This window comes from Rhinopithecus bieti, unplaced genomic scaffold (genome assembly GCF_001698545.2).
Source record: "Rhinopithecus bieti isolate Rb0 unplaced genomic scaffold, ASM169854v2 scaffold_66246, whole genome shotgun sequence".
Classification (NCBI taxonomy): domain Eukaryota; kingdom Metazoa; phylum Chordata; class Mammalia; order Primates; family Cercopithecidae; genus Rhinopithecus; species Rhinopithecus bieti.
In genome coordinates, this window is record NW_016826110.1 from 1,350,142 (window position 1) to 1,375,294 (window position 25,153).

The following is a 25,153-nucleotide window of genomic DNA, read 5'->3' on the forward strand; positions in this document are numbered from 1 at the left end:
ATTACGTGTATCTGATTCAGACATCAAACTATTAATAGTAGTTATTTTTTAAAAATCTCTTTGTAGGGGAGGAGGTTGAAGATCTTAGTCTCGTGTCTTCTGCATAATGGCAGAAGGACTTTTTATTATTGTTATTATTATTATACTTTAAGTTCTAGGGTACATGTGCATAACGTGCAGGTTTGTTACATATGTATACTTGTGCCATGTTGGTGTGCTGCACCCATCAACTCGTCAGCACCCATCAACTCATCATTTACATCAGGTAAAACTCCCAGTGCAATCCCTCGCCCCTCCCCGCTGCCCATGATAGGCCCCGGAGTGTAATCTTCCCCTTCCCAAGTCCTAGTGATCTCATTGTTCAGTTCGCCCCTACTTGAGTGAGAAGCATGCGGTGTTTGGTTTTTCTGTTCTTGGCGATAGATTGCTGAGAATGGTTTCCAGTTGCATCGCAATGTCCTAGCAAAGGACACAAAGCTCATCCGCTTTTTTATGGGCTGCATAGTATTCCATGGTGTATATGTGCCACATTTTCTTAATCCAGTCTGTCAGCTGATGGACATTTGGGTTGATTCGCAAGTCTGCTGCTATCTGTGAATAGTGCCGCAATAAACATATGTGTGCATGTGTCTTTATAGCAGGCATGATTTATTATAATCCTTTGGGTATATACCCAGTAATGGGAGTGGCTGGGTCATATGGTCACTTTCTAGTTCTAGATCGCTTGAGGAATCGGCATACTGTTTTCGCTAATAGTTGAACTAGTTTACAATCCCACCAACAGTGTAAAAGTTTTCCTATTTCGCGGCACATCCTCTCAGCAGCCTGTTTTTTGCCTGACTTTTTTATGATTTCCATTCTAAAACTGGTGTGAGATGGTATCTCATTGTGTTTTGATTTGCTTTCTCTGACCGGCCCAGTGATGATGAGCATTTTTTTCATGTGTCTGTTGGCTGTATGAATGTCTTCTTTTACAGAAGGACTTTTAAAACAAGTGATGAATAATCCCCAATCCTCTAGACCAGCCAAGAGGTGTTTAGCTACAGGGTATTATAAGGTAGTCAGGTCGATAAAGGTAAATGCCACTCGTGGCCAATTTATAAACAGATTGCACTCCAGATTTTAAAATTTTAGTCTGGGTGTGAAGGCCCATGCCTATAATCCCAGCACTTTGGGAGCCTGAGGCAGGAGGATCACTTTAGGCCAGGAATTCGAGACCAGCATGGGCAACATAGAAAGACCCTGTCTCTACAAAACAAATTTTTTTTAAATTAACTGGGCATGGTGGTGCATGCCTGTAGGCCCAGCTACTTGGGAGGCTGAGGCAGGAGGATCGCTTGAGCACAGGAGGTCGAGGCTGCAGTGAACCATGATTGTGCCACTGCAAACCATGATTGTGCCACTGCATTCCAGCCAGGACTAGATGCTGTTCCTAAAAAAAAAAACAAAAATGAAAATAATAAAAATTAATAAACAATTTATACACGTACACATTTGTATGTGTGTATTTAAACAAAGTTGAATGATGTCAGATTCTCAGAATAGCCAATACGTAGCCATGGTGGAGGCTAAGCAGAACGCATTGGTGGTGGTGGATTCAGGGAATTGGAAGAAGTGGATGAGGCTGCCAAGCCTGGTAGTTTGAAAGTTAGAAGTAGAGCCTTTGGAATTGGCAGGAGCTCTAAAAATCAGGATGAAGAGTAGGATATGGTCAGAACTTTGATAGCAGCAACAGAAAAGGATTCTAGCATCTCAGGAACTGAGACCTCTTATTCCATATCATATTGTTCTAAGAAGGGGATAGAAGCACGTAATGTATTTTCATTCATGAAATGCTCATTGAGGATCTGTTATCTTCTAGCTGCAAAGCTAGGTGCCACCAATACAAAGACAGGTGAGACAGTCCCTGACTTCACAATCTCATTAATCATAACAGTAGCTTCTATTTATTGAGCTTCTGCTATGCTACAGGGCACTGGGAAAGACAGTTTACATAAACTATTTCTAATTATTAACTTCATGTCTCAGGTTGGTATAGTGAAGCATAGAGACTTTATGGAATTTACACAGTCACCTGACTGGTATAGATATCTCTCTTGTTTCTTGTAGATCAAATGTGAAACAATAAATTTTTAATTTATGCATATAGATGGTAGTGCTGCTGAACTTGGTAACACCGTTGACCAATTTCAACAGGCATCTTCACATGGTAGCTTGAACCATTCCCTCATCAACCAGTATTCATGCATCTGAGTTTAGTACACACAAGGACTATTTAAACATGTTGATATGTAGGGTTGAAGTGAGCTGAATAGAAATCAGATATTTAGAAAGAAATAATGATAGATTGGAGAATATTAATGATATTTGCCCAAGGGACCCAGAAAGGCTCAATCTATCTTGCCAGTCACTTTTCTACCCTGAGAGGTATGTGAGGGAGATGCACACATAAGGGACAATTAGAAAGGAAATGAACCCTTTATTTTCAGTTGAACTTGTGTCCAAAGCTCCAATGCAAAGCACTGTACTGGTAAGCTGGCCTATAGCCCTTGGCCCAGGCTTGAGACGTACTGGACCATTTCCCCACTCTTTAGCGAGATCCTAAGATCTAATCACTACCTAGGCGGGTTGCATGAAAGGGCAAGCAGAGGGGAGAGTGCCAGAAGGGAGAGGGTTCACACCCATATACTTGAACTTTTCACTCACAGTGTTACTAGCAATGTGGCCTGCCAGTGTTCTGAAATGCTGCCCACTCAGAGAGAAGACACTTCTTCTCTGGGTGCTCACTCTAGCAAAGGAAGGAAGGTGAGGACTGCCCCAAGAGGCTGAGCCAGCGTTGGAATCTATGTTTTTTTGACCCCAAAGGCCATGCTCCTTGAGTGATGTCTCTCCTTTCAAGATTACTGGGTCAGGAGAAAAGAACCCGGACATGGCAAAATTGACCATTTCCCATTAGCACACCATTCTTAAGTCCTAGTTTTAGTGAGCAGAATATTGTTAACAAAATGTGAATTTTGCATCATTTTCTAGAAGGTCCATAGCTGTTTTTTATACTTGGCCTCTGGTGCCTGGGCTGGCCTGGACTACGAAATAATAAGCAGGACTCCAGGTCACCTCCGGGTGAATGAAAGGCTACGTATGGTTTTACTCTGTGGAAATTTCAGGTCTTGCAGGACAGCAAACCGCCTGAAGCACAATACACAGTGGATTACCTTTTGAACTTCCACATCACCAGATTATTTTGGTTTAGGTTGTTTATAAAGCAACCCACAAAATTTCCTAGTCTGTCACAGCTCTGGAGTCACCAGAACCCTATCATTTTACCAACCCCACAGGGGCAAGCAACATCTAGGAATCTGATTTTAATCAGAGTTTCTTGATCTTCATCTGTGTGCCCACATACACACAAATTTACACATGCAAACATGCATGCACTGGGAAAAGATCTGCCCAATTTTATTAAACCATTTATGTTTCAACCACAGAAAGTGAGAGAGAACTCTTTTCTCTCAGGCAGAACCTTTGGGATCTTTCAGGATATCCTCTTTGATGCCATATCTTAATGTCTCTCACTCTTTGCAAAAGTAATGTGTGTGAAACATTTGCTTAGTGTATTTCATGACAAGAAGTGATTTTACATTTTATTACAAAATTTTATTTATATTACAAAAGATGACATGTTTTATCAGGTGCATAGATGATTTTGTCTTTTCCTTTTAGGTCAAATTAGTACAGCCTCTGTTTTAATAAAGTTAAGCTATAATAGACTATTTTAATTTATGTTTGAGCACATGCTATTAGTTTTCTGCCTTTCCACAGCCACACTGTTTTGAGATTGAGCTTAGAAAGATTTAAATGGAAATCAGTGAAGTGGTAATTTTACAGTTTCTCCGTATATTACTCTATATACAGGGTAGACTGATTATCTCACCTGTCAAACTGCTGATGCATTATTATCCATGAACTGTCCGGGTCACATTTGCTGTGACCAGGATTATCTTCATCTCTGCTTTGTCACAGGATAAATGCTTGCCCTTCTCCTGGTTAAAGGTTTTGGAGGCTCTAAGCCTCGGTACATGCAAATTCCAGAGCTATAACAAATCTTAATGCCGCCATATTTTGAATTGAGAATGTGAGTCACATTTTCATGACGTTCCAACTTTTTAAACTAACCTCTGCCTTCTCCTGGTTTGCACTTTGTAAGTGGCTCTGCACCTCATTTGTTTCTGCATTAAATGTTTTGCAGCCACTTTAGCTGCAGTGTGGGAAAAATCTTTACTGAAAGTTGCTTTAGCAAAAAATTAAACATAATGTGTGGAATAGTTGCAACATATGTCTAGAAATTTGAAATTTCTTTCCACTCAGTTCATTATGTTTCTGGAACTATGTATGTGTATATGAACAGCCAGATGTATTATAGTGTATGGTGATGAAATTAAAATTTTTATTCCAAAAAACAGAAATAAGATGACTGCTATAAGCTATATTTAGAAATCATTGGATCTTTATTTTGTTAATATGCTGATGTATAGAAGCCATGTACACTTAACTAGGTAAATTCTTTAGTCTTCTTATTTATCCTTTGATTTAGTTTTTACATCTAGTGGTTCAAACGTTTGGAGAGGACGAGGTAGGGGTTCAGGCAGTCTTTTTGTGCCTGTTTTCCCAGGAGTTTCAGTATACAGACCCTAAAGAATTATCTGGGTTTATAGATCAGAAGGTAACAATTGCTCCATTGATTTTCAAAAGGCATGGAATCCTGTAGGCAGAACCCCATTAGGCTGTGCCCATAAAGGAACCAGCAGCTTTTCACTGGTGTACTTGTTGAAGGTTACCAGCCTTGATAGTACCAAATTTCAAAAGCTGGCAAAGTTAAGAAAAGAATAAGCAAAAGTAGCAACAATGGTCCAGTGACCGTGGCTTACTATTGTTTGGGCTTTTTGTAGACCAAGCATCAAAGGAAATTTTCTTCTGAAGGAATGATTTGAGATAGTGCAGCTGAATTGTGTGTTGTGTTTAAGTTTCAGATTACAGAAACAATCACAAATTAATTCCTAGCAAGCAGCGTGACATTATAGCTACCCCCCTCGAAAGGCATTTGGATCCTTGTCCAAGTTCATACTTTAAAATGCTATTAATCTTAAAATTACATGCAATTGTTTCATTTTGTTTTTCTTTCCGTCCTCCCAAGGGTGATTACTTACCTGCTTGCTGAAAAGGTTGCTATGGCTTTAAGATTTTAAAGGAGAACAAGAGATGAATTTGTAGAAGCAGGCTTTCATATCAGTAAGCCTAATGATTCTGCCCTGTGTGGATTCCATTGAAGTCTTGTTCTATGGATTTATGATTCTTTTTCTCTCCCACCTTCCATAGAAAGATGTAAATCAGTATTTTTTTCCCTTTTTTCCCTTTCTCGTTGTGTTTTTCCTATACCAGACTTTGAATCCTCCCCTTCCGCCACCCCCTCTCCTGGCTGCCACTGTCCTTGCCTCCACACCACCAGGCGCCGCCGCCGCCGCTGCTGCTGCTGGAATGGGACCAAGGCCCATGGCAGGATCCACTGACCAGATTGCACACTTACGGCCTCAGACTCGCCCCAGTGTGTAAGTGAGGGTGTCGTCTATTACTGCTTATGTGTTCATTTAAAACTAAGTCCAAACCTGAGAGGTCAAGAAGCACCTTTCTGACAATGAGCTGATGACAGCGTTATGGCTCACCAAGCGGTCTGTGTCCTGCAAACTTCTACCTGGTCATGCATATGACTAGGGAACTGCTGAAAGAAAATGAGTCTGATACATGAGCTTGCCAGGTACCTGTCCCACTAGTGAAGAAGGCCTTTCATAGTTTAGGGAAACACACTGTTTGCTTCTTTATAATATTATATGTGTATGAAACTGCCTCTTTTGTACAACTCCTGTTTGAACTTTTTATCTTTATTTTCGTTTCTTGCATAAGAATACCAATAACAGAAAGGTATTCTGCACAAATCATATCTAGGTCTAGTTGGAGTATGAATGTAAAAAGTTTAAGGCCTCAGCAATGAGTATCCAGAAAAGTTTATCCTGTTGAGAGTTTATTTATGGCAGAATACAGCCAGGTCTTTGTGGATCCTGCATTGTGTAATTTTATACACCAACAGTTTAGAGCACTGGTAAGAACTGTAGGTTAATGTTGCCTGCATGGTTACCATGTGTTGGTGGGCACAGTCACCTTGCATCTTGGGGTTGTCTTATACGTTTTCTGATCTAGACTTTGTTTTCCCTTGATTTTTCAAATTTAGTCTTTTTCCCTAGAACTGAGCATACAAAAGCAGGTATAGCTCAAGCCTCTAGGTTCAGCTTGTGTGTAGAAGCCAGCATGTTGTGCTTCCCAGTGGGGTTTCATACCGTATGTTCCCATTTGGGGCTACTTCTCAAGCCTAACAAGTGCCATTTGAAGAGCACAGTTTCCCCTGTGGGTGCATAATCTCTGGTAGCAAGTTAGGCACTCTTGGAAACTGCATTAATTCTTTCACACTATGCAAATACCATTTGGCAGGATAGTCACTTCCACACTGGGAGGAACAGGTTCTTAATCAGAAAGGCCTCTGCCTGCTTTTAAAATGTAGACAGCAAAACGTTTTTCAATGGAGAATTGTCAATGCTACTTACAGATTAAAGGATTATACTTTCAGTTTACATTTGTACAAAATGTTCAACACTTTGTACCAAGGAAGAGTTTTGGGCATCTTGGGATTTGTCTGTTATTCAGCCTGAAATCAAATATTATTTTCTATTCTAGGTATGTTGCTATATATCCATACACTCCTCGGAAAGAGGATGAACTAGAGCTGAGAAAAGGGGAGATGTTTTTAGTGTTTGAGCGCTGCCAGGATGGCTGGTTCAAAGGGACATCCATGCATACCAGCAAGATAGGGGTTTTCCCTGGCAATTATGTGGCACCAGTCACAAGGTATGGTTTTGAATAAATTGTTTACTATGTTCTAAACAGAGAAGCTTTGTTCTTTTCCATGATTTTCAGCCTATCCAGATTCCTTTCACATTATAATTGCCTGTTACATAGCCAAAGTTTTAAAAATCCATGTCTACATCTGCTAAAATCCCTTCTAACTCTAAAATTTTTAGCTTACTTTTCACATGCATATATGTGAAATTACAGGTTTCTACCAGTAAATGTACTGGGTTTTAAGTTATTTGCTTTAATGTGAAAAGGTTCAACAGCACCATTTTCAGTATTTTTCTACTAGAAAAGGCGTAGTGTTGATACAAAGAAAAGCTATAGTGTTAATACTTAGGTGTTTATATAATGCGTACTGTATGCCAGGCAGGCAGCTTTATAAACGCGTTACGCTGATTAACCTTAATTCTTCGCTGCTGTTACATTGAGGCACAGAGATAACATACAGCTTGTCTGAGATCACATAGTGAAGAAGTGCTCAAACCTGAACCCTGGTGCTCTAGATTTCTATCTATTTCATTACCTTGGTAATTACCTCTGAATTCTGACAATGAATTCTATCATATAGTCAGAAGTATAGCATAGACCTTTCTCAACTGAGGGCAGTTTTGCTCCTCAGGGAACATTTGACAATATCCAGAAATATTTTTGATTGTCATAACTGGAGGTTGGGGGTGCTTACTGGCTTTAGTGGATAGAGGCTAAGAGTGAAACGTACTATACATAGGACAGCCTCCCACAAAAAATAATCATAATCTGGCCTAAAATGTCACTGAGGTTGAGAAACCCTGTTATAGAGTGAGAGAAGCTTTAGAGATGCAAAAATTTATACATTTTATGTAAAGATAGTTCAACTTTTGGTCACTGAGGGAAAAAGCCTTGGAAATAGAATTAAATGACCTGTAATGAAATCAACACTGGGGACTAGTTTTTGACCACCGGATGTTTAATATACAGTCCAGGTTTAACTGCATTAAATCTTTCCTCAAACCCCCTGATTTTAAACAAACAGCTTAATGAACTGACATGTTTGTCAGCTGTTGGCCTTGATTTATAGGTTGGCCAGCAGCCTAATCAAATGAAAATCACTATTGTTGCAGATGGTGACAGAATGTTAACTTTAATTTGACTTGCAAATTTTTAATCAATATAAACATTGTTTTCTGTGTATGTTAAAATCTACATTCAGAATCCATCCCATCCAGAAAATGGCAGATAGAACCTCCCTGGTGCAAAATAATGATAATAATAGATAAGAGAAATGCGGCAAAGAACAAAAAAATAAAGTTAATGAAGGAAAACATTTTTATAAAATACTTTTATCAAAATTTTGTCAAAACCAGTTATTAGAAGTCTCTCTGCTTGTATAGCCGGGTGCAGTGGCTCACACCTATAATCCCAGCACTTCTGGAGGCCAAGGTAGGCGGATCATTGAGGTAAGGAGTTGATCACTTGAGGCCTGACCAACAAGGTGAAACCCCATATCTACTGAAAAAAAAAAAATACAAATATTAGCGGGGAATGGTGGCATGTGCCTATAGACCCAGCTACTTTGGAGGTTGAGACAGAAGAATCACTTGAACCTGGGAGGCAGAGGCTGCAGTGAACCGAGATCACGCCACTCAGTCCAGCCTGGGCGGCAGAGCAAGACTCCATCCGAAGGGAAAAAAAAAAAAAGTCTCTCTGCTTGTTTAACTCTAGAGGAATATGTGCTTACAGTAAATTCTGTCATTCATGGTAAATAATAAGGATGTTCAAGTTAAGGAAGTGTTTTCTTAGTAGAAAGTTACTATATACAGAATTGTTATCATTTAAATGAATTGGAATATGAAAAAAATACATTACACAAAACTACACTGAGCTTAATTACATTCAGTGAGTAAATAGATGTTTAAAGTTGGCTATAACCCTGTCCATGTGCAAATACAGGATGAAAACAGAAGAGTTATGTCACACTGGCCCTGCCTTCAAGGAACTTACCAAGTCAGCAGTATTTGATAAAGAATTTATTAAAAAATAAATACACCAGCTGGGTGCATTTGGCTCACACCTGTAATCCCAGCACTTTGGGAGGGTGAGGTGGGCAGATCACCTGAGGTCTGGAATTCAAAACCAGTCTGGTCAACATAGTGAAACCCCACCTCTACTAAAAATAGAAGAATGCGGCAGGGCATGGTGGCGCATGCCTGTACTCCTAGCTACTTGGGAGGCTTAGACAGGAGAATCACTTGAACCTGGGAGACAGAGGGGTAAACCGAGATCATGCCACTCCACTTCAGCCTGGGCAACAGAGTGAGACTCTGTCTCAAAAAATAGTAATAATAATAACATACCACATTTTGTAATCAAGGACCAAAGCATAAACAATTGTGGAGTTTAGAAACAGGATGAAAGAAGAAATCCACGTGAAACAATAGAATCATAAGATCTTAAACCTGAATCTGAGGCAAGGCTTCTTGAACTGACAGCGTTCGTGCTGGGTCTTGAAACATAAATGAGATTACGATATGTCAAGAGAAGACGGAGAGGACATTCCACTAGTGCGTGTATATGTGTGCATGCATGTACACGGGCGCATGTGTGATGTGGAGCTGGAGGCAAGTAGGAAGCCAGGAGACAGGAGCAAAGATGTGGAAATGGGGATATTGTCAGGGAATGATCCTAGCTTGTTCTGTAGATGAAGTGGGAGAATCCAGGGCCTTGAAAGTCAGCGGAGATATTTGGTCTTGTTATGGAAAGCTGAACGCAGTAACTGTATATTCTTGAGCAGAGTATGACCTGTGGTTTCTGGTGATTCAGAATATATTTCAAGACCTTTCTCTGTCTCAGAGCCATCGTTACTTTGAATTTTCTATTCTTAAACTTTATAAAATAATTCATTTTTTAAAATGTTCTGTGTTTAAAGCTCTGAGTCATTTTTCTTGCGTTTAATTGTTCTTTCTCTCATTTTGCTGATGGATCGGACTTTCCATCTATGTTTCTGTCTTGGCAGGGCGGTGACAAATGCTTCCCAAGCTAAAGTCCCTATGTCTACGGCTGGCCAGACAAGCCGGGGGGTGACCATGGTCAGTCCTTCCACCGCAGGAGGGCCTGCCCAGAAGCTCCAGGGAAATGGTGTGGCTGGGAGTCCCAGTGTTGTCCCCACGGCTGTGGTATCGGCAGCTCACATCCAGACAAGTCCTCAGGCCAAGGTCTTGTTGCACATGACTGGGCAAATGACAGTCAACCAGGCCCGCAATGCTGTGAGGACAGGTAAGGAGGAACCCAGGACAGAACATACCAGGATAAAGGGCTTACCTGCCTAATAGTAGATCTTTTATGACAGATGTTGAGAAATGTAGATGTAATTAAAACAATGAACAACATTAGGCACAGTCTGCTTAGTGGAACCTTGTATCTATTTATTTGGGCTAAGCGTGTCCTGCATATTACTTCAAGTCTGATGGGTAGATCTAAAGTCTGAAAGAAATTAGGCTGATCCTAACAATGTCAATAGTACTTGAAATTTTGACTTCTATAGTTGAGATCTTATGATCTCAAATCTCACTACTACCATTCATGTGACATTGTGTGATACTCTACTAATGGGTGTGCTGATTATTTCTGATTAACTTAAACACAAGTCTACTTTGGACCCTATGGGATCTTAAACAGCTTTCATAGTTCTGTAGCACTGAAAACCTTCCCAAGAGTCTCGGGTAACTAATGGGATGAGGGGTAAACTAAGGGTTTGTGAGCTCTATCAGAAAAACATAAAGAAGGAAAATGATTAATAAGAAAAGGGAATGAATAATAGGAAAAGGACTAGAGGGAGACATGGCTTGACACTGTAGAATGCCTTCAAAAACTGGCTCAGTGTGTCTAACACTGTGGAGGGGCTGTGTCCTAAGTAAAAGAACTGATCTTCCAGGCACTCAATAGATTCAAGGACTGACCTGGAAGGACAATAGATAGTGTCTAGGAATCCAGCTAAGATTAAGTGCTTTTCGGCTACCGTCCATCCCATCTTTATTGTAATAAATACAGTAGCAGCCTTTCATCATGGTCTGATGCAGTGAAATGACTCATGTTTTGGTGAGCAGCATCTATTAGATAGTTGAATTTTGCTGTGTTCCCTCTTTCCATCTACTAGTTGCAGCGCACAGCCAGGAGCGCCCCACAGCAGCAGTGACACCCATCCAGGTACAGAATGCCACCGGCCTCGGCCCTGCATCTGTGGGCCTGCCCCATCACTCGCTGGCCTCCTCACAACCTGCGCCTCCGATGCCAAGCTCAGCCACGCACACTGCTGCCATCAGTATCAGTCGAGCCAGTGCCCCTCTGGCCTGTGCAGCAGCTGCTCCACTGACCTCCCAAAGCATCATCACCAGTGCTTCTCTGGAGGCTGAGCCCAGTGGCCGGATAGTGACTGTTCTCCCTGGACTCCCAACATCTCCTGACAGTGCTTCATCAGCTTGTGGGAACAGTTCAACAACCAAACCAGACAAGGATAGCAAAGTGAGACCTTACTTACTTACTGTTTCTCCGCTTTATTTACTTCCCAGTTTTTCTTCTTATGTTGTGTCTGTCATTTTTAGCTAATGAGAAGAGTCATTGTTCAACAAACCCTCAGGTGCTCCCCACATATGAGTCACTATGCCAGGTGCTAGGAGTAGAGTGGGGAAGAAATGCAGGCACCACCCCATCCTCTTATCTGGAGCTCATGTTTCTCTGTGTTTAAACACCCACTAGTTGCCACGCCCCGTGCTGCATGTTAGAAGGACCACAGTGAATGACACTTAGTCACTCCTCCATGTGCAGCTTACAGTCTTGTGGAGGAATTTCCTTTTCCCTTTAGTTACTCATTCTTTCATCATTTTGCTATCCTCAAGTCTTCCTGCTCAGTGAGTCTTGCTTGGTAAGAGTTCTGGTAAAAATGTATGTACGTGAGGGGGATGAAACTGTTGATCAAAAGTGTTATTTATGGATTTATTTTATCTATAGCAGTGGTCCCAACATTCTGGGCACCATGGACCAGTTTTGTTGAAGACTGTTTTTCCATGGACCCAGGGGTGGTGGCGGGGAAATGGTTTCAGAGTGATGCAAGCTCATTACATTAAGTGTGTACTTTATTTCTATTATTATTATACTGTACTATATAATGAAATACAACTCACCATAATGTAGAATTAGTGGGAGCCCTGAATTTGTTTTCTTGCAACTACGTGGTCCCACCTGGGCGTGATGGTAGATGGTGACAGATCGTCAGGCATTAGATTCTCATAAGGAGTGCGCAGGCTACATCCCTCGCATGTGCAGTTCACAATAGGGTTCATGCTCCTGTGAGAATCTAATGCCCCTGCTGATCTGACAGGAGGCGGAGCTCAAGCAGTAATGCGAGTGATGGGGAGCAGCGTAAATACAGATGAAGCCTCACTTGCTCACCTGCTGCTCACCCCCTGCTGTGCAGCCTGGTTCCTAACAGGCCACAGGCTAGTGCTGGTCCATGGCCCAGTACATCTGACCTTAAGCAGCATGGTTCCTTGAGAGGTAAGACTTGAAATATAAGGAAATATTATTTTCTAAATCCATAGTTTTTTTTTTTTTTAATGTCTCATTTGGGGCTGAATTTTAAAGAAAATAGAGATGAAAAGTTATATTGGAAAGAATAACCTACGGTTGGGTTTAGAGACAGGTGATTGGAGATAAGAGAAATTGAGAGTGGTTAAATGTAAAAAGAAAAAGAAGAGATGGTAACAGATCTGGATAATTTTATTGTCATCGTTACTTTTTCCTCAATATTTTACACATTTCCCCTGAAGCTCTATACTAGTTCTGGGAAGTTTGAGGGAGGGTGATCATAGACTTTTGGCCACCTGGTTAAGTGGTAATGTATGTCATTCTATTTAAATGGTTAAGGGAGCCTGTAAATAGCAGTTTATAAGGAAATAAACTTTATGGCCTACTAAAAAGTTAATATTTAATTGTTGGGTTAACATGAGAGTTTTGAAAAGATTGGTATCTGTTCAATGTTTATAATTAACACATTAAACTTGCACTCAAGCCAATATGTTCAACTTTGTTAATATACTTATAAATAATTATTTTTACGGTTTAGATTTTAAGGCTTGGGAACAATGTGTCTCAGAGCCCTTGCCACTGATAAGAACAGGGACTCTTCAGCTGGGCCCTTCCAATGTAGAATTCACTTAATCTCTGAGGCTTTAAAGGTCCTTGTGATAGACAGACTAGTGACTCCCCAAGGATGTCCACCTCCTGATCCCTGGAACCTTTAAAGATGTTTCATTACATGGCCACAAGGACCTTGCAGGTGTTATTAAATTAAGAGCCCTTTGACAAGGGGGGGTTATCCTGAATTATCCAGGTGGGCCCAATGTAAACACAAGGATGTTCTTAAAACGGAGGCAGGAAGCTCGGGGCCAGAGAAGGAGACGTGATGGTGAAGCAGAGGTAGGAATGATAGGAAAATGAGGCCACAGGCCAAGGAATACAGGAAGCCTCTAGGATCTGGAAAAAACAAGGGAACAGATTCTTCCCCAGCGGCTTCCAAAAGGAACCAGCTCTGCCAACACCTTGATTTTAGGACCGGATTTTTACCACAAAGTTTGAGTTAACCTGTTACAGCACCATCTAGTACAGGTCCATACTGGTCATCCTGTGGAGCACCCTTCCCTGACAAATGGCCATGGCTTCTGCCTGGGTGCGTGCCCTATTGACCAAGCAGTGCTCTAGCCCAAGACTGCCCTGTGCCATCTTCAGTCAGCTGTAACTCAACTCAACCTTCCAACCATTGTTCTTTATTTTGAGGGCCCACATAGAAAATGCAGATCTCCTTTCTACATGGTGCCCTGAGGTATTTGCAGGTTTGTCCCCTTGTGTCTTTTCTCTAATGCTATACTCTTGAAGTTTTCTTTACCTATTCCTCATATCACAGATTTCAAGTTTTCCCTTATGAACTCTCCTACCTCATTTAATGTTCCAAATCCACTAAAGAGACTTCTGGTTGATGTAAATTTAGGAATTCCATGATTCTTGTCACTTAATCATGAATCTTCATGACTAGAGTGTCTTTATACACATTTCTCCATCATATCTACAAGGATGTCCTGGGAGAAGTCGCCAGATGCCACATTGAGATTCACCTGCGTTTTACATCATCCTCCCATCCACAGAGTTCTCCCCATTGCCCCATCATTTCTGCAGTGACTTATTGTTAGCGGGTATCTCCTGGAAGAGTTTTATTTCCCTTTCTAAATGTTCATAAATCTTTTGTTTAATACTGTTTTAGAATTTCCCAGATGGTCTGCAAAGTGCTTTGTTGTCATGTGTTTGAAAATTGGGGCCCGGCGTGGTGGCTCACACCTGTAATCCCTGCACTTTGGGAAGCCAATGCTGGTGGATCACCTGAGGTCAGGAGTTTGAGACAAGCCTGGCCAACATAGTGAAACCCTGTCTCTACTAAAATACAAAATTAGCTGGGCATGGTGGCACATGCCTGTAATCCCAGCTACTCAGGAGGCTGAGGCTGGAGAATCGCTTGAACCAGGGAGTCAGAGGTTGCAGTGAGTCAAGATCACACCACTGCACTCCAGCCTGGGTGACAGAGTGAGACTCTGTCTCAGGGAAAAAAAAAAAAAGAAAATTGGGACTTGCACGTGCCCTTTCTTGCCTGTTCAGTTGACCCTCATTCCAGATTCACCAGATTATCAAAGGTTATTGGTTGCATTTCTGCTGCTATTTTTTTCTGAGTGAATTCAGCCTGTTAAGAGTAGTCATTTGATCTCTAAATCCCAACTCTTCACTCATTTCCCTCTCGTCAAAGTTTGTTCTTCCCTTCCAGTCTAAAGATTATCCTTCCCTTTCTTCTTGCCATCCAAGAACCACCATCCTCCACAGCAGGCCTGTGTCTTTCTTGTTCTTCTTGTTTCAAACATAACTTTAAAAGAGCTCTTAAAAAAATTTTTTTTGTCTTTAGCATTTTTGCAAGTTTAAGCTCATTCTGATCTTTAAGCCTTCTTGAATTGCTATGGGCCACGTTATGTTCTTTGTTATGGGCTCTTCTCTTGATCTTTTTGTACGTGCCCTTTAAAAATTTGAGCCATTAGGCTGCTCCCTGGGAGATCACATCAGTACCTTTAGATGCCTCTATGTTTTCATCTGCAGGGATGATTTGCAATTGTATGGTTAGAATTTCATTTTTGAGAGCCTTCCTATTCCTCTTGAAGCATCTTCCCTTTTGAGTTTCGGGTCATGCATATATTTTCTTTGAACATTTAAAAATCAGTTCTTTTAAACTATAAAGTTCAAACCTGACTATCACCAGCCTCTTTTTCCATGCTTTATTCCAAGTTCTCGATATTTCTGCTTCATCAGCAGAACATCTCCACCCCTCTCTGGTTTCTGCCCTCCCTCTAGTTGATCAGAATTAGATCCAAAGTTGCAGTTTGCTCAACTTTCTGTGAGATTAAACTGTTAGCAAGGAAAAACTGTATTAGAGATCCTAGTTTTAGTTGAGACTTACAGCAGATATCTAGGTATTTGATAACGTCCTCATTATTTCTGTCTTTCCTCATCATACTGTGAGCATCATCATCCGTTTACTTAAACCTATCAGCAATGCATGGTGCATCTCCCACATGATAGTGTGCCTACTGCCCCTCCTGTTCTCTGTACCCAGCTGCTCTGCAGTGGGCTACTGCTGCTGTTCCACAGAGAAATATAATTTTATAATGTGCAGATGGGACTGTCGCAGCTTCTCTTCTAACCGGCTACTCTTTCGAATAGTATTTTATTTGGAAGTCCTGTTGCGCAAAGTCTCAGGGATCTCTAGACGCTGCGTTTTTGTCCTTGTGTTAAAATCTCTAGCTAACTTTGGTGTCTGCACTCTGTGGTTTGATAAACAGGCATCTGAAACTCTGTTTCATCTCAGTTCTTTCTTGTTTGAAATCCTAGACCTTTTCTACCATTGTTACTCTTCCTTCTATGAGATCCCTAATATTTTCCACTGTCATCAGTATAACAACTTTATCTGGACATATTTCTTACTTCATATTCAGTTCAAAGCCTCCATTATTTGATCAACTAATCTCCAGGAAAATGTGTTTCCAAATCTTTAAGAGATACTTATGTATATGTATATATGTTTTATTGGGTTTTGTTGTTATAAAAAGATTAAGGCTGGGCACCATGTCTCACACCTATAATCCCAAAAGTTTGGGAGACCAAGGTGGGCAGATCACTTGAGTCCTGAAGTACAAGATCACCCTCAGCAATTTAGCAAAACCCTATCTCTACAAAAAAAAAAAAAAAAAAAAAAAAAATTATTTTTAATTAGCTGGGCATGGTAGTATGTGCCTGTAGTCCTAGCTACTTGGGAGGCTGAGGTGGGAGGATGGCTTCAGCCCAGGAGGTCAAGGCTGCAGTGAGCTACGTTAATGCCACTGCCCTCCAGCCTGGGTGACAGAACTAGATCTCCCAGGCTGGAGTGCCGTGGTGTGATCTCGACTCATTGCAACCTCTGCCTCCCGGGTTCAAGTAATTTTACCACCTCAGCCTCCCAAGTAGGTGGGACAACAGGCATGCACCTCCACTCACAGCTAACGTGTGTGTTTTTAGTAGAGACAAGGCTTCACCACGTTGGTGGTCTTGAACTCCTGGCCTCAAGCGATCCCCCTGCCTTGCCCTCCCAAAGTGTTGGGATTACAGGCATGAGCCACTGCGCCTGGCCTGAAAAAAATCTTTTTGATTAGTACAGTTGTGTAATTGTTCTTAAGTTCTCTAAGTTCTAACCTTACTTTAGAAAAAGAGGAGGAACCACCTCTGATGCCAGTGTCTACCCCAAGTGCTTCCATTTTCTACCCGTGACTTCAAAATCTCCAGCGGTGCTTTGTAAGTCTCAGCTGACATTGATTCCATATGAGTCAGCAGGAGTGGGTGTTGGTCAACATGCACTCTGCCATATCCTAGATCCACTCCTAAAAGCCACCTTTCCTACAGGTGGGCCACACAAGGTCAACATTTAGTGTCTCAAATCCCCCACCCCCAAATTCCCAATGGTTCTCCCTTAAGGAGCCAACCACAGATGTTCTTCAGTGTTTTAGGACCTTTCCTATTGTTCTTTTCATTTATTTATTTGTTTATTTTAAGAGATAGGGTCTTACCATGTTGCCCAAGCTAGTCTTGAACTCCTGGATTCAAGCAATCCTTCCACCTCAGCCTCCCAAGTAGCTGGGACTACAGGTTCACACCACTGCACCTGGCTTATTATTATTGATTTTCTTACGCAGAGGTCCTATCTGGTTTTTAAATATTCATTTTATTTTCTGAACATTTTTCTTGAAGTCTCTACTGATCATTTTCTTTCTTTCTTCCTTTATTATTAATTTTTTAAACGAGGTCTCATTCTGTCACCCAGGCTGGAGTGCAGTGGCGCAATCATACCTCACTGCAGCCCGAACTCCCGGTCTTAAGCGACCCTCCTAGCTGGGACTAAAGGCATGAGCCACCATACCTAGGTAATTTTATTTTGGTAGAGATGGGGTCTTGCTGTGTTGCCCAGGTGGCTCTCAAACTCCTGGGCTCAAGCAATACTCCTGCCTGGGCCTCCCAAAATGCTGGGATTACAGGTGTAAGCCACTGTGCCCAGCCTCTAGTGATCATTTTCTTTGTTCAAATGATTTTTCTTCCTCCTCCAAGGTGTTTTTTTTTTTTTTTTTTTTTTTTTTTTGCATTGTTTTGTTTTGCTACACGGTATCCCTCTATCACCCAGGCTGGAGTGCAGTGGCGTGTCACAGCTCACTGCAACCTCCACCTCCAGGCTCGAGCAACCCTCCCTCCCACCTCAGGCTCCTGAGTAGGTGGGACCACAGGCATGCACCACCACACCTGGCTAACTTTTCATTTGTATTTTGTAGAGGCAGGGTTTCCCTATGTTGCCCAGGCTGATCTTGAACTCCTGGACTCAAGTGATCCTCCTGCTTCAGCCTCCCAAAGTGCTAGAATTACAGGTGTGAGCCACTGTGCCCAGCCTGAATGTAGTCTTTATTAATTCATTTAGTTTTCATTTCTGCTGTTGGTTTTTGAAAAAATAATGGTGCTTAGCATCGTAGATGCTAAGTGTCTGAGTTTGCAAAATGATCTCTCTCAAGTGGAACATTATTCTGCTAAGAGAAAAAATCGGAATATGCCATTGAAAGCATGGTTCCTTGGAACTAGGACAGCATCTTTTCTGTATTACCACCCCCACCCCTTACCCCTTGTGCCATGCCGTGATTTCTAATCCTCTGCCTTCTGCTCTGTGGGTAGTCAGCATCAGTTGATGATGATAAGACATTCCTTAGAAGTCATTAAAGCAAGCTGTATTTAATGCGTTTAATCATTTTAGATGAATTAAGTCATCTTTCTTCTTAATCACTTTAGAGATTGTTCCCTGAGTGCCACTGAGTTATCTGATATTTTACTGAGTGCTCAGAACTGAGCTTTTAAGAAATGGCTTTAGCTATGGCTTGCTGAGATTGTAATTTATCAATGGACTTGATGTTCTCCCTGGACCTTTGGGGGTCCGTGGACTAGCGTGTGCTTTCTTACATCATGGCAAAAATAGCTGGAAGTCACAGCTGACTGCTACCTTAGCAGTGGAAGCTACTGGACGTTATTCTTTTGCACGTCATACCTTGGACTTCCAGACCTCAGGCTCTCTACAACAAGTACGGAGCAGCATTGACAGGTGCTTAGTCAGACCACTTCATTGACCATAGGCTTTATTGAAAGGCTCATTGAAAGGCTTTATTGCCTCTGGATCTGGGGAATCCAATATATCCTTTATTTCCTTAGGCCTGGCGCTAGCTATATTTTTCCTTCCTTTCACTGGTCTCATCCTCTTCCAATATTTTCTCAGCCTCTAAGCTTTAGTGGGTGTAGGGCCCTGCACTCGGCACTGGGTGAGATAGAGAGGTATATACAGCACTGTCACTGCACTTATGCAGGCAGTCCAAGTTTGTGAGGACATTCATTAGAATGCACATAGTAGCCCCACAGAAAATGTGGCAGTGAATGAGTGAAGCGAAAGCGCGTAAGATCAGCTGAGGACAGGCTATAAAGAGAAATGCAAAAGGATCATCCTCTACCCGGGAGAGTTGCAGGGTGGTGGGGATCAGCTGGCTCTGCTCATCTGTAGCCCAGGTCAAGCAAGTACAGAAATGACTTTAGCACCCACTCCCACCCTCTTTTCCCATTTCTAGCCCACGGGCTCACATGTCCTTGAGCAGCTTTAGGTAACTGGGGACTGTGGTGCACTGTCCCTGGGATTGTTCCTCATAGTCTGATAAATTATTGCTTTTGTCTCCTTTTTTCTGCCATACTGTCTGTAATGGAACAATGTTGTTAGGGATTTAGATTCATTTTCCCAAGGAGTTTTTACTGAGTCTAAGCTATTATTCCCAAGAAAAATTCCTCAGCAGGTCCCTTATAATTTCTATTTCCCTGTTAGTGGGCCTTAATAATTCCAATTTGCCTATAGGGCTTTCTAAAGAAATAGTTATCTATGAAGTGTTTCATTTTCAAGCAGTGCTTCCATTCAGAGGACTTAATGATATAGTTGACATCTTAGTAAAACAATTTTAAAGGATCATGTTAAGCTTGGTCATCAGAAAGAACATTCATGCTTAAGGTTTCAGAATGAAGGAGCACTCTCTTGACATCTGATTTTCCTCGCAGACCTAAGATAAAAAGTGTCAAAAGAGACAAAAATTCAAGAGATGGCTTCTGTGGAATTGTGATGGTTGAAAAAACAAACAAAAAAATGCTTATTTGTATATTTGCTTGCGAAAGGAGAAATCAACTTGTTTCTAAGTATACCGAAGCTTTCCTTAAAATGGATGTCTTATCAAGGAGGTACTTGCAAGGGAGATGTGGTTTGACTTCTGTTTTATTGGCTTGTTACATTTAATCGAGGTGGCGACATGTGCGAAGTAGTTTAGCCCTTAATTCTGATCACTGCCTATAAGCGATAAGGCTCATGTCCATGCCTGTGGAATAAAGTGCTGTCATGTTTACATTTAATTCTGCATGCAGTCAGCTGTCTTACAGCAATTAGAGATAGGATAGGCAGAAGTTCAGGAAATTAAATCCATAATCTGAAATTTCCGTTTTATCCTAAAATATCTACTAACGCTTTTACCAAACCTGGGATGTGAATTGGTGAGTTTTATTGTCTTATATCTTTTTTGTCGGTTTGTCCTACTTCAACAGAATGTCCAAAACCAAACAAAAAAAATATATAGCAGAAAGGGAGAAGGAGGAGAAGTAAAAGGTCAGGTTAGCACCACACAAAAATTGGTGGCCAGATTATGAATAACCAATTATCAACAGAAATAATGTGAAAAGATCAAACCAAACATTGAAACCATAAGGCCCCATACACCTACTATGTACCCACAAAAATTAAAATGAAAATTAAAAGTAATAATGAACTATAGGGCCATTTTGATTACACCAGCAATAGTACTGTCACTCTCCAACTAAGGCTCATTTTTTTTTTTTCCAGAAAGAAAAAAAGGGTTTGTTGAAGTTGCTTTCTGGCGCCTCCACTAAACGGAAGCCCCGTATGTCTCCTCCAGCATCGCCCACCCTAGAAGTGGAGCTGGGCAGTGCAGAGCTTCCTCTCCAGGGAGCAGTGGGGCCCGAACTGCCACCAGGAGGTGGCCACGGCAGAGCAGGCTCCTGCCCTGTGGACGGGGATGGACCGGTCACGACTGCAGCGGCAGGAGCAGCCCTGGCCCAGGATGCTTTTCACAGGAAGGCAAGTTCCCTGGATTCCGCCGTCCCCATCGCTCCACCTCCTCGCCAGGCCTGTTCCTCCCTGGGTCCTGTCTTGAATGAGTCTAGACCTGTTGTTTGTGAAAGGTGAGTTCAACTTTGTTCCAGGAAAAAACTAAAAAATGAACAACAGGCTTTAGGCTGGAACGTTTATTGTGATATTTAAGATGTTTTGCCATATCTTCCTAACTTTTGAAACTGAGCTTATGAAAATAAGCACTGAATTTTTTTTCCCACTTGACACAACATACTGTTTTCTTTTTTCCTTTTTCCTTCCATGTTTCTTAATGGGTTGGTCCCCAGCCTGCCTTTTCCTTTATTTTCTCTACTCTACCATGCCAAAATTGTGTCCAGGTAAAAACTGTCAATCACTGGGAACTTGTTCATGGATTTACTTCTTTCTTGTTTCTATTCCATTGCCAGCAATCGCTCTTTTTTTTTTTTTAATGCTTTGCCTTTTTTATTAAAAGTTTACATTGTTTCCTGTTAGTTGTGCAGCAACTAGAGCAGGTGTGTCCAATCTTTTGGCCTCCCTGGGCCACACTAAAGGAAGAATTGTCTTGGGCCACATATAAAATATACTCATATGACTGGGCATGGTGGCTCATGCCTGTAATCCCAGCAACATGGTAAAACCCTGTCTCTGCTAAGATACAAAGAAATAGTCAGGCGTGGTGGCACAGGTCCCTGTAATCCCAGCTACTTGGGAGGCTGAGGCAGGAGAATCACTTGAACCCGGGAGGCAGAGATTGCGGTGAATGGAGATCGTGCCACTGCACCCCAGCCTGGGTGACAGAGCAGGACTCCATCTCAAAAAAAATAATAATAATAAATATATATACACACATGTATTTATAGATACTGTTAAAAATATTTTACATTACATATATATGTACACACTAACATTAATGATAGCTAATGAGCTAAAAAAAATAGCAAAAAAAACTTCACAATATTTTAAGAAAGTTTATGAATTTGTGTTGCACTGCATGTCCACGGGTTGAACAAGCTTGAATTAGAGAATTCTGTCAGCTAAGAGAACTCTCTTCTTTTTTTGAGACAGGGTCTTGCTCTGGTGCACAGGCTTCAGTGCGTGGTGCAGTCACAGCTCACTGTAGCCTCAACATCCTGGGCTCAAGTGATCCTCCCACCTCAGCTTCCTGGGTGGCTGGGACCACAAGCCTGTGCCACCATTCCCAGCAATTTTTTGTTTTGTGTTTTTTTGTAAAGACGGGGTCTCCCATCTTGCCCAGGCTAGTCTTGAACTCCTGGACTCAAGCCATTCTCCTGCCCTGGCCTCCCAAAGTGCTGGGATTACAGGCATGAGCCACCATGCCTAGTAAAGAACTCTCTTCTTCCTGAGCCAGAAGAGTGTGGCTAAGTTCTCAGTCTCAGTTCTGACCCTCCTCCTGACCAAGTGACTTGATTCAGTTACACTCAGAGTAATAAGCCCTGTTTTAGTGATGCCAGCCTTGAATAATTATACAAAAGGGAGCAGTTCTGTTTGATACCCCACTGGGGTTCTAGGAATGTGTTAGGAAAGAAAATATATATTTAATGAGACAAATAGCTACTAGGATTATTTAAACTCAACAATGAAGCACTATTCATTACATTGGAAAGCATCATGAAGTATACTCAAAATAGTGTACTCTTTTTATATCACATATAAATATATAGTATTTGTATTAAGTATTATCTGCTTTGTGGAGGTATTGCCTTTTTGGTAGCATTTTCTGTGTTGCTGACTTGAAATCTTACTATAAAGTGTTATGTTTTTAAATACCTTAAATTCACCTTACCTCTGTATTTCAGATGAAGCCATAGGTATATTTGTATCCACCAAAACCTGAGGCCTGCATTCATATTTTTGGCACACTTTTTTACTTAAAAATAAACTAGGAAAATGGAAAAGAGTAAATTTCAAACCTATGTAGATTAAGTACAAAGCTTACAATTTATGATTTTTTTTTTTTTTTGCAACGAGAGTCTCACTCTGTTGCCCAGGCTGGAGTATAGTGGTGCAATCTCGGCTCACTGCAACCTCCACTTCCTGGGTTCAAGTGATCCTCCTGCCTCTGCCTCCCGAGTAGCTGTGATTGCAGGCGCACACCATGCCTGGCTAATTTTTTTTATTTTTAGTAGAGACAGGGTTTTGCCATGTTGGCCAGGCTGGTCTCGAACTCCTGAGCTCAGGCAATCCACCTGCCTTGGCCTCTCAAAGTGCTGGGATTATAGGCGTGAGCCACCAAGCCCAGCCACAATTTATGATATTTATTTTTATAGTGCTATACAATAATTTTCTATAGTTCTAATCCACATAAAACCAGTTTTAAAATGAGCCATTACCCTAAAAAAGTGTTTCTCTCCCTACAAATGAAATCATTTTATCTTTCCTCTCATCTGTTGTGCTCTTAGTAAAACTTTGAAATTTTGTCCAGAATTCACTGAATCTTTTATTCTGAGAGTCAGCCTTTTTCCTGCTGTATTGGTCTGCTTTCCAGGGATAGCACCTTCTGTCCCTGGAGTTGGTCCAGTTACTTGTTTGCTTTCTCTTGGTCACAAAGCCTCCCTCCTCCCTCCAGGCACTGATCTGCAGTTTTTCCTTCAAGCCCTGAGGGCGTCTCTCCTGTGTTCCCTCTCATTTGTGGTATTTGTGTGACTCTTTTGAGTGATGGTTCACTTTGCCCAGACTTTCCCTAGGCGCTGGCATGGGCACTGCAGCCTCCCTCCCCCTAATGCGTTCCTTTTCAGTTGCCAGATGTCCTCAGTCTCTGTGGCTTCTGCATTCCCGTCCCTTCCTCTTAGAGGAGCTCCTTTCTAACAGCAGGCTCCTGCTGTTCAGTTCATCTGAAAAGAAGGAATTGCTAGTGCACACAGGTGATGGCGTTTCAGGGGGCGGGGGATGCACATCAGACAGGAAACAGAGAGAATTTAATGACAGGACAGATGGGCCCGGGCATGCTGGAATTCTTTGACAGGTTTTTTTGTATAACCATTTGAATTTTTACAAGTGGGAAAGGGGTCTTTGGAGAAGATTGCTACCCAAGTTTATATTTTTATAATCCATATGTTCAATGCAATAGCCAAGCTACCAACTTTCCATAGCCCTTGCTTTCATACAGTGATGGTAATAGTAGTTATTTACCTTGAATTCTTAGATCTGTCTCACAGTAAAAATAGCAGGAAAAATGTGCGGAAACGTATAGGAAAATGTTATGTTATTCACTGGGAATGAAATTTTTTGATTAATTAAAAGCCACCAAGTATAGAATTTAGGGATTACTTGTTTTCATATTTTAAACACAATAAATTTCATTTTTATTTTAAATTATTTTTTATTTTAACACAATAAAAAGTGCTCAGTGGTGAAAATGAAGGAAAGATTAACTTTTATGTCAGTATGATCGAGAAAACATTTCAGGATCTAGGACTAATCCTTGATTTACAACACAAGCATCAACAACTCTTGCCCTGGCAAAATGCAGAAGGAGCCCAGGGTTCTTTTGGTAGAAATTCTACTGACTGAGAGAATTTCAGAGAAGTATTTTTCAATTTATATTATTGCGACACTATGAAATAGAATTCATCTACAGATTATAGTGAGAACAAGCATAAAATTTCCTCTCAGACCATGACCCTATCTCATATATCTAAAGTGAAAGAACATGCCAGGCACAGTGGCTCACGCCTATAATCCCAGCACTTTGGGAGGCTGAGGTGGGTGGATCACAAGGTCAGGAGTTCAAGACCAGCCTGGCCAAGATGGTGAAACCCTTTCTCTACTAAAAATGCAAAAAAAAAAAAATAGCCAGGTGTGGTGGCAGGCACCTGTAATCCCAGCTACTCGGGAGGCTGAGGCAGAGAAATGCTTGAACCCAGGAGGCGGAGGTTGCAGTGAGCTACAATCACACCACTGCACTCCATCCAGCCTGGGTGACAGAGCGAGACTCCATTTCAAAAAAAAAAAAAAGAATGTGACTGGGGCAGCCGGTGCTGTCAATGGAAAGAAGCAACCACGTGATATAAAGACTTAAGCAATCTCATAATAAGAAAGGATGAACCTTGAAGTGTGTTGACAGGTCTTGGTGTCAGCAGAAAGAATTCTCTGAGGAACAAAAGGATTCTTCTGTGTTTGTTAGAGAGACTGAAGAAAACAAGCAAGAAATAGCACTATATCCTGGAGGCAGAAAATGTATAATTGATGACAGCAGAAATAATAGAACAAATATTTTAGGCTCTATTTTAGAAGGATTGAGAAAAAATAATTAGGAAATTGCAAAGAGAAAGTGGAAAGAAAATATTTCAGAAGGGATGGCAAATAAAAGAAAGTATGTGACAGGTTTACTTTTCTTCCAAAGAAAATAATAAATATATATAT

The 25,153-nt window shown here is 41.4% G+C and overlaps 1 protein-coding gene across 1 annotated transcript in view; it reads left to right on the forward strand.

Moving 5' to 3' along the window:
- SH3RF1 (SH3 domain containing ring finger 1) overlaps positions 1-25,153 on the forward strand; it is a 191,813-nt gene that overhangs the window by 157,937 nt on the left and 8,723 nt on the right. The window contains exons 7-11 of the mRNA XM_017863303.1: positions 5,437-5,603; positions 6,781-6,951; positions 9,950-10,209; positions 11,090-11,454; positions 20,501-20,859. Of these exons, the coding sequence (XP_017718792.1) occupies positions 5,437-5,603; positions 6,781-6,951; positions 9,950-10,209; positions 11,090-11,454; positions 20,501-20,859 (1,322 nt within the window). The remainder of the gene's footprint in view (positions 1-5,436; positions 5,604-6,780; positions 6,952-9,949; positions 10,210-11,089; positions 11,455-20,500; positions 20,860-25,153) is intronic.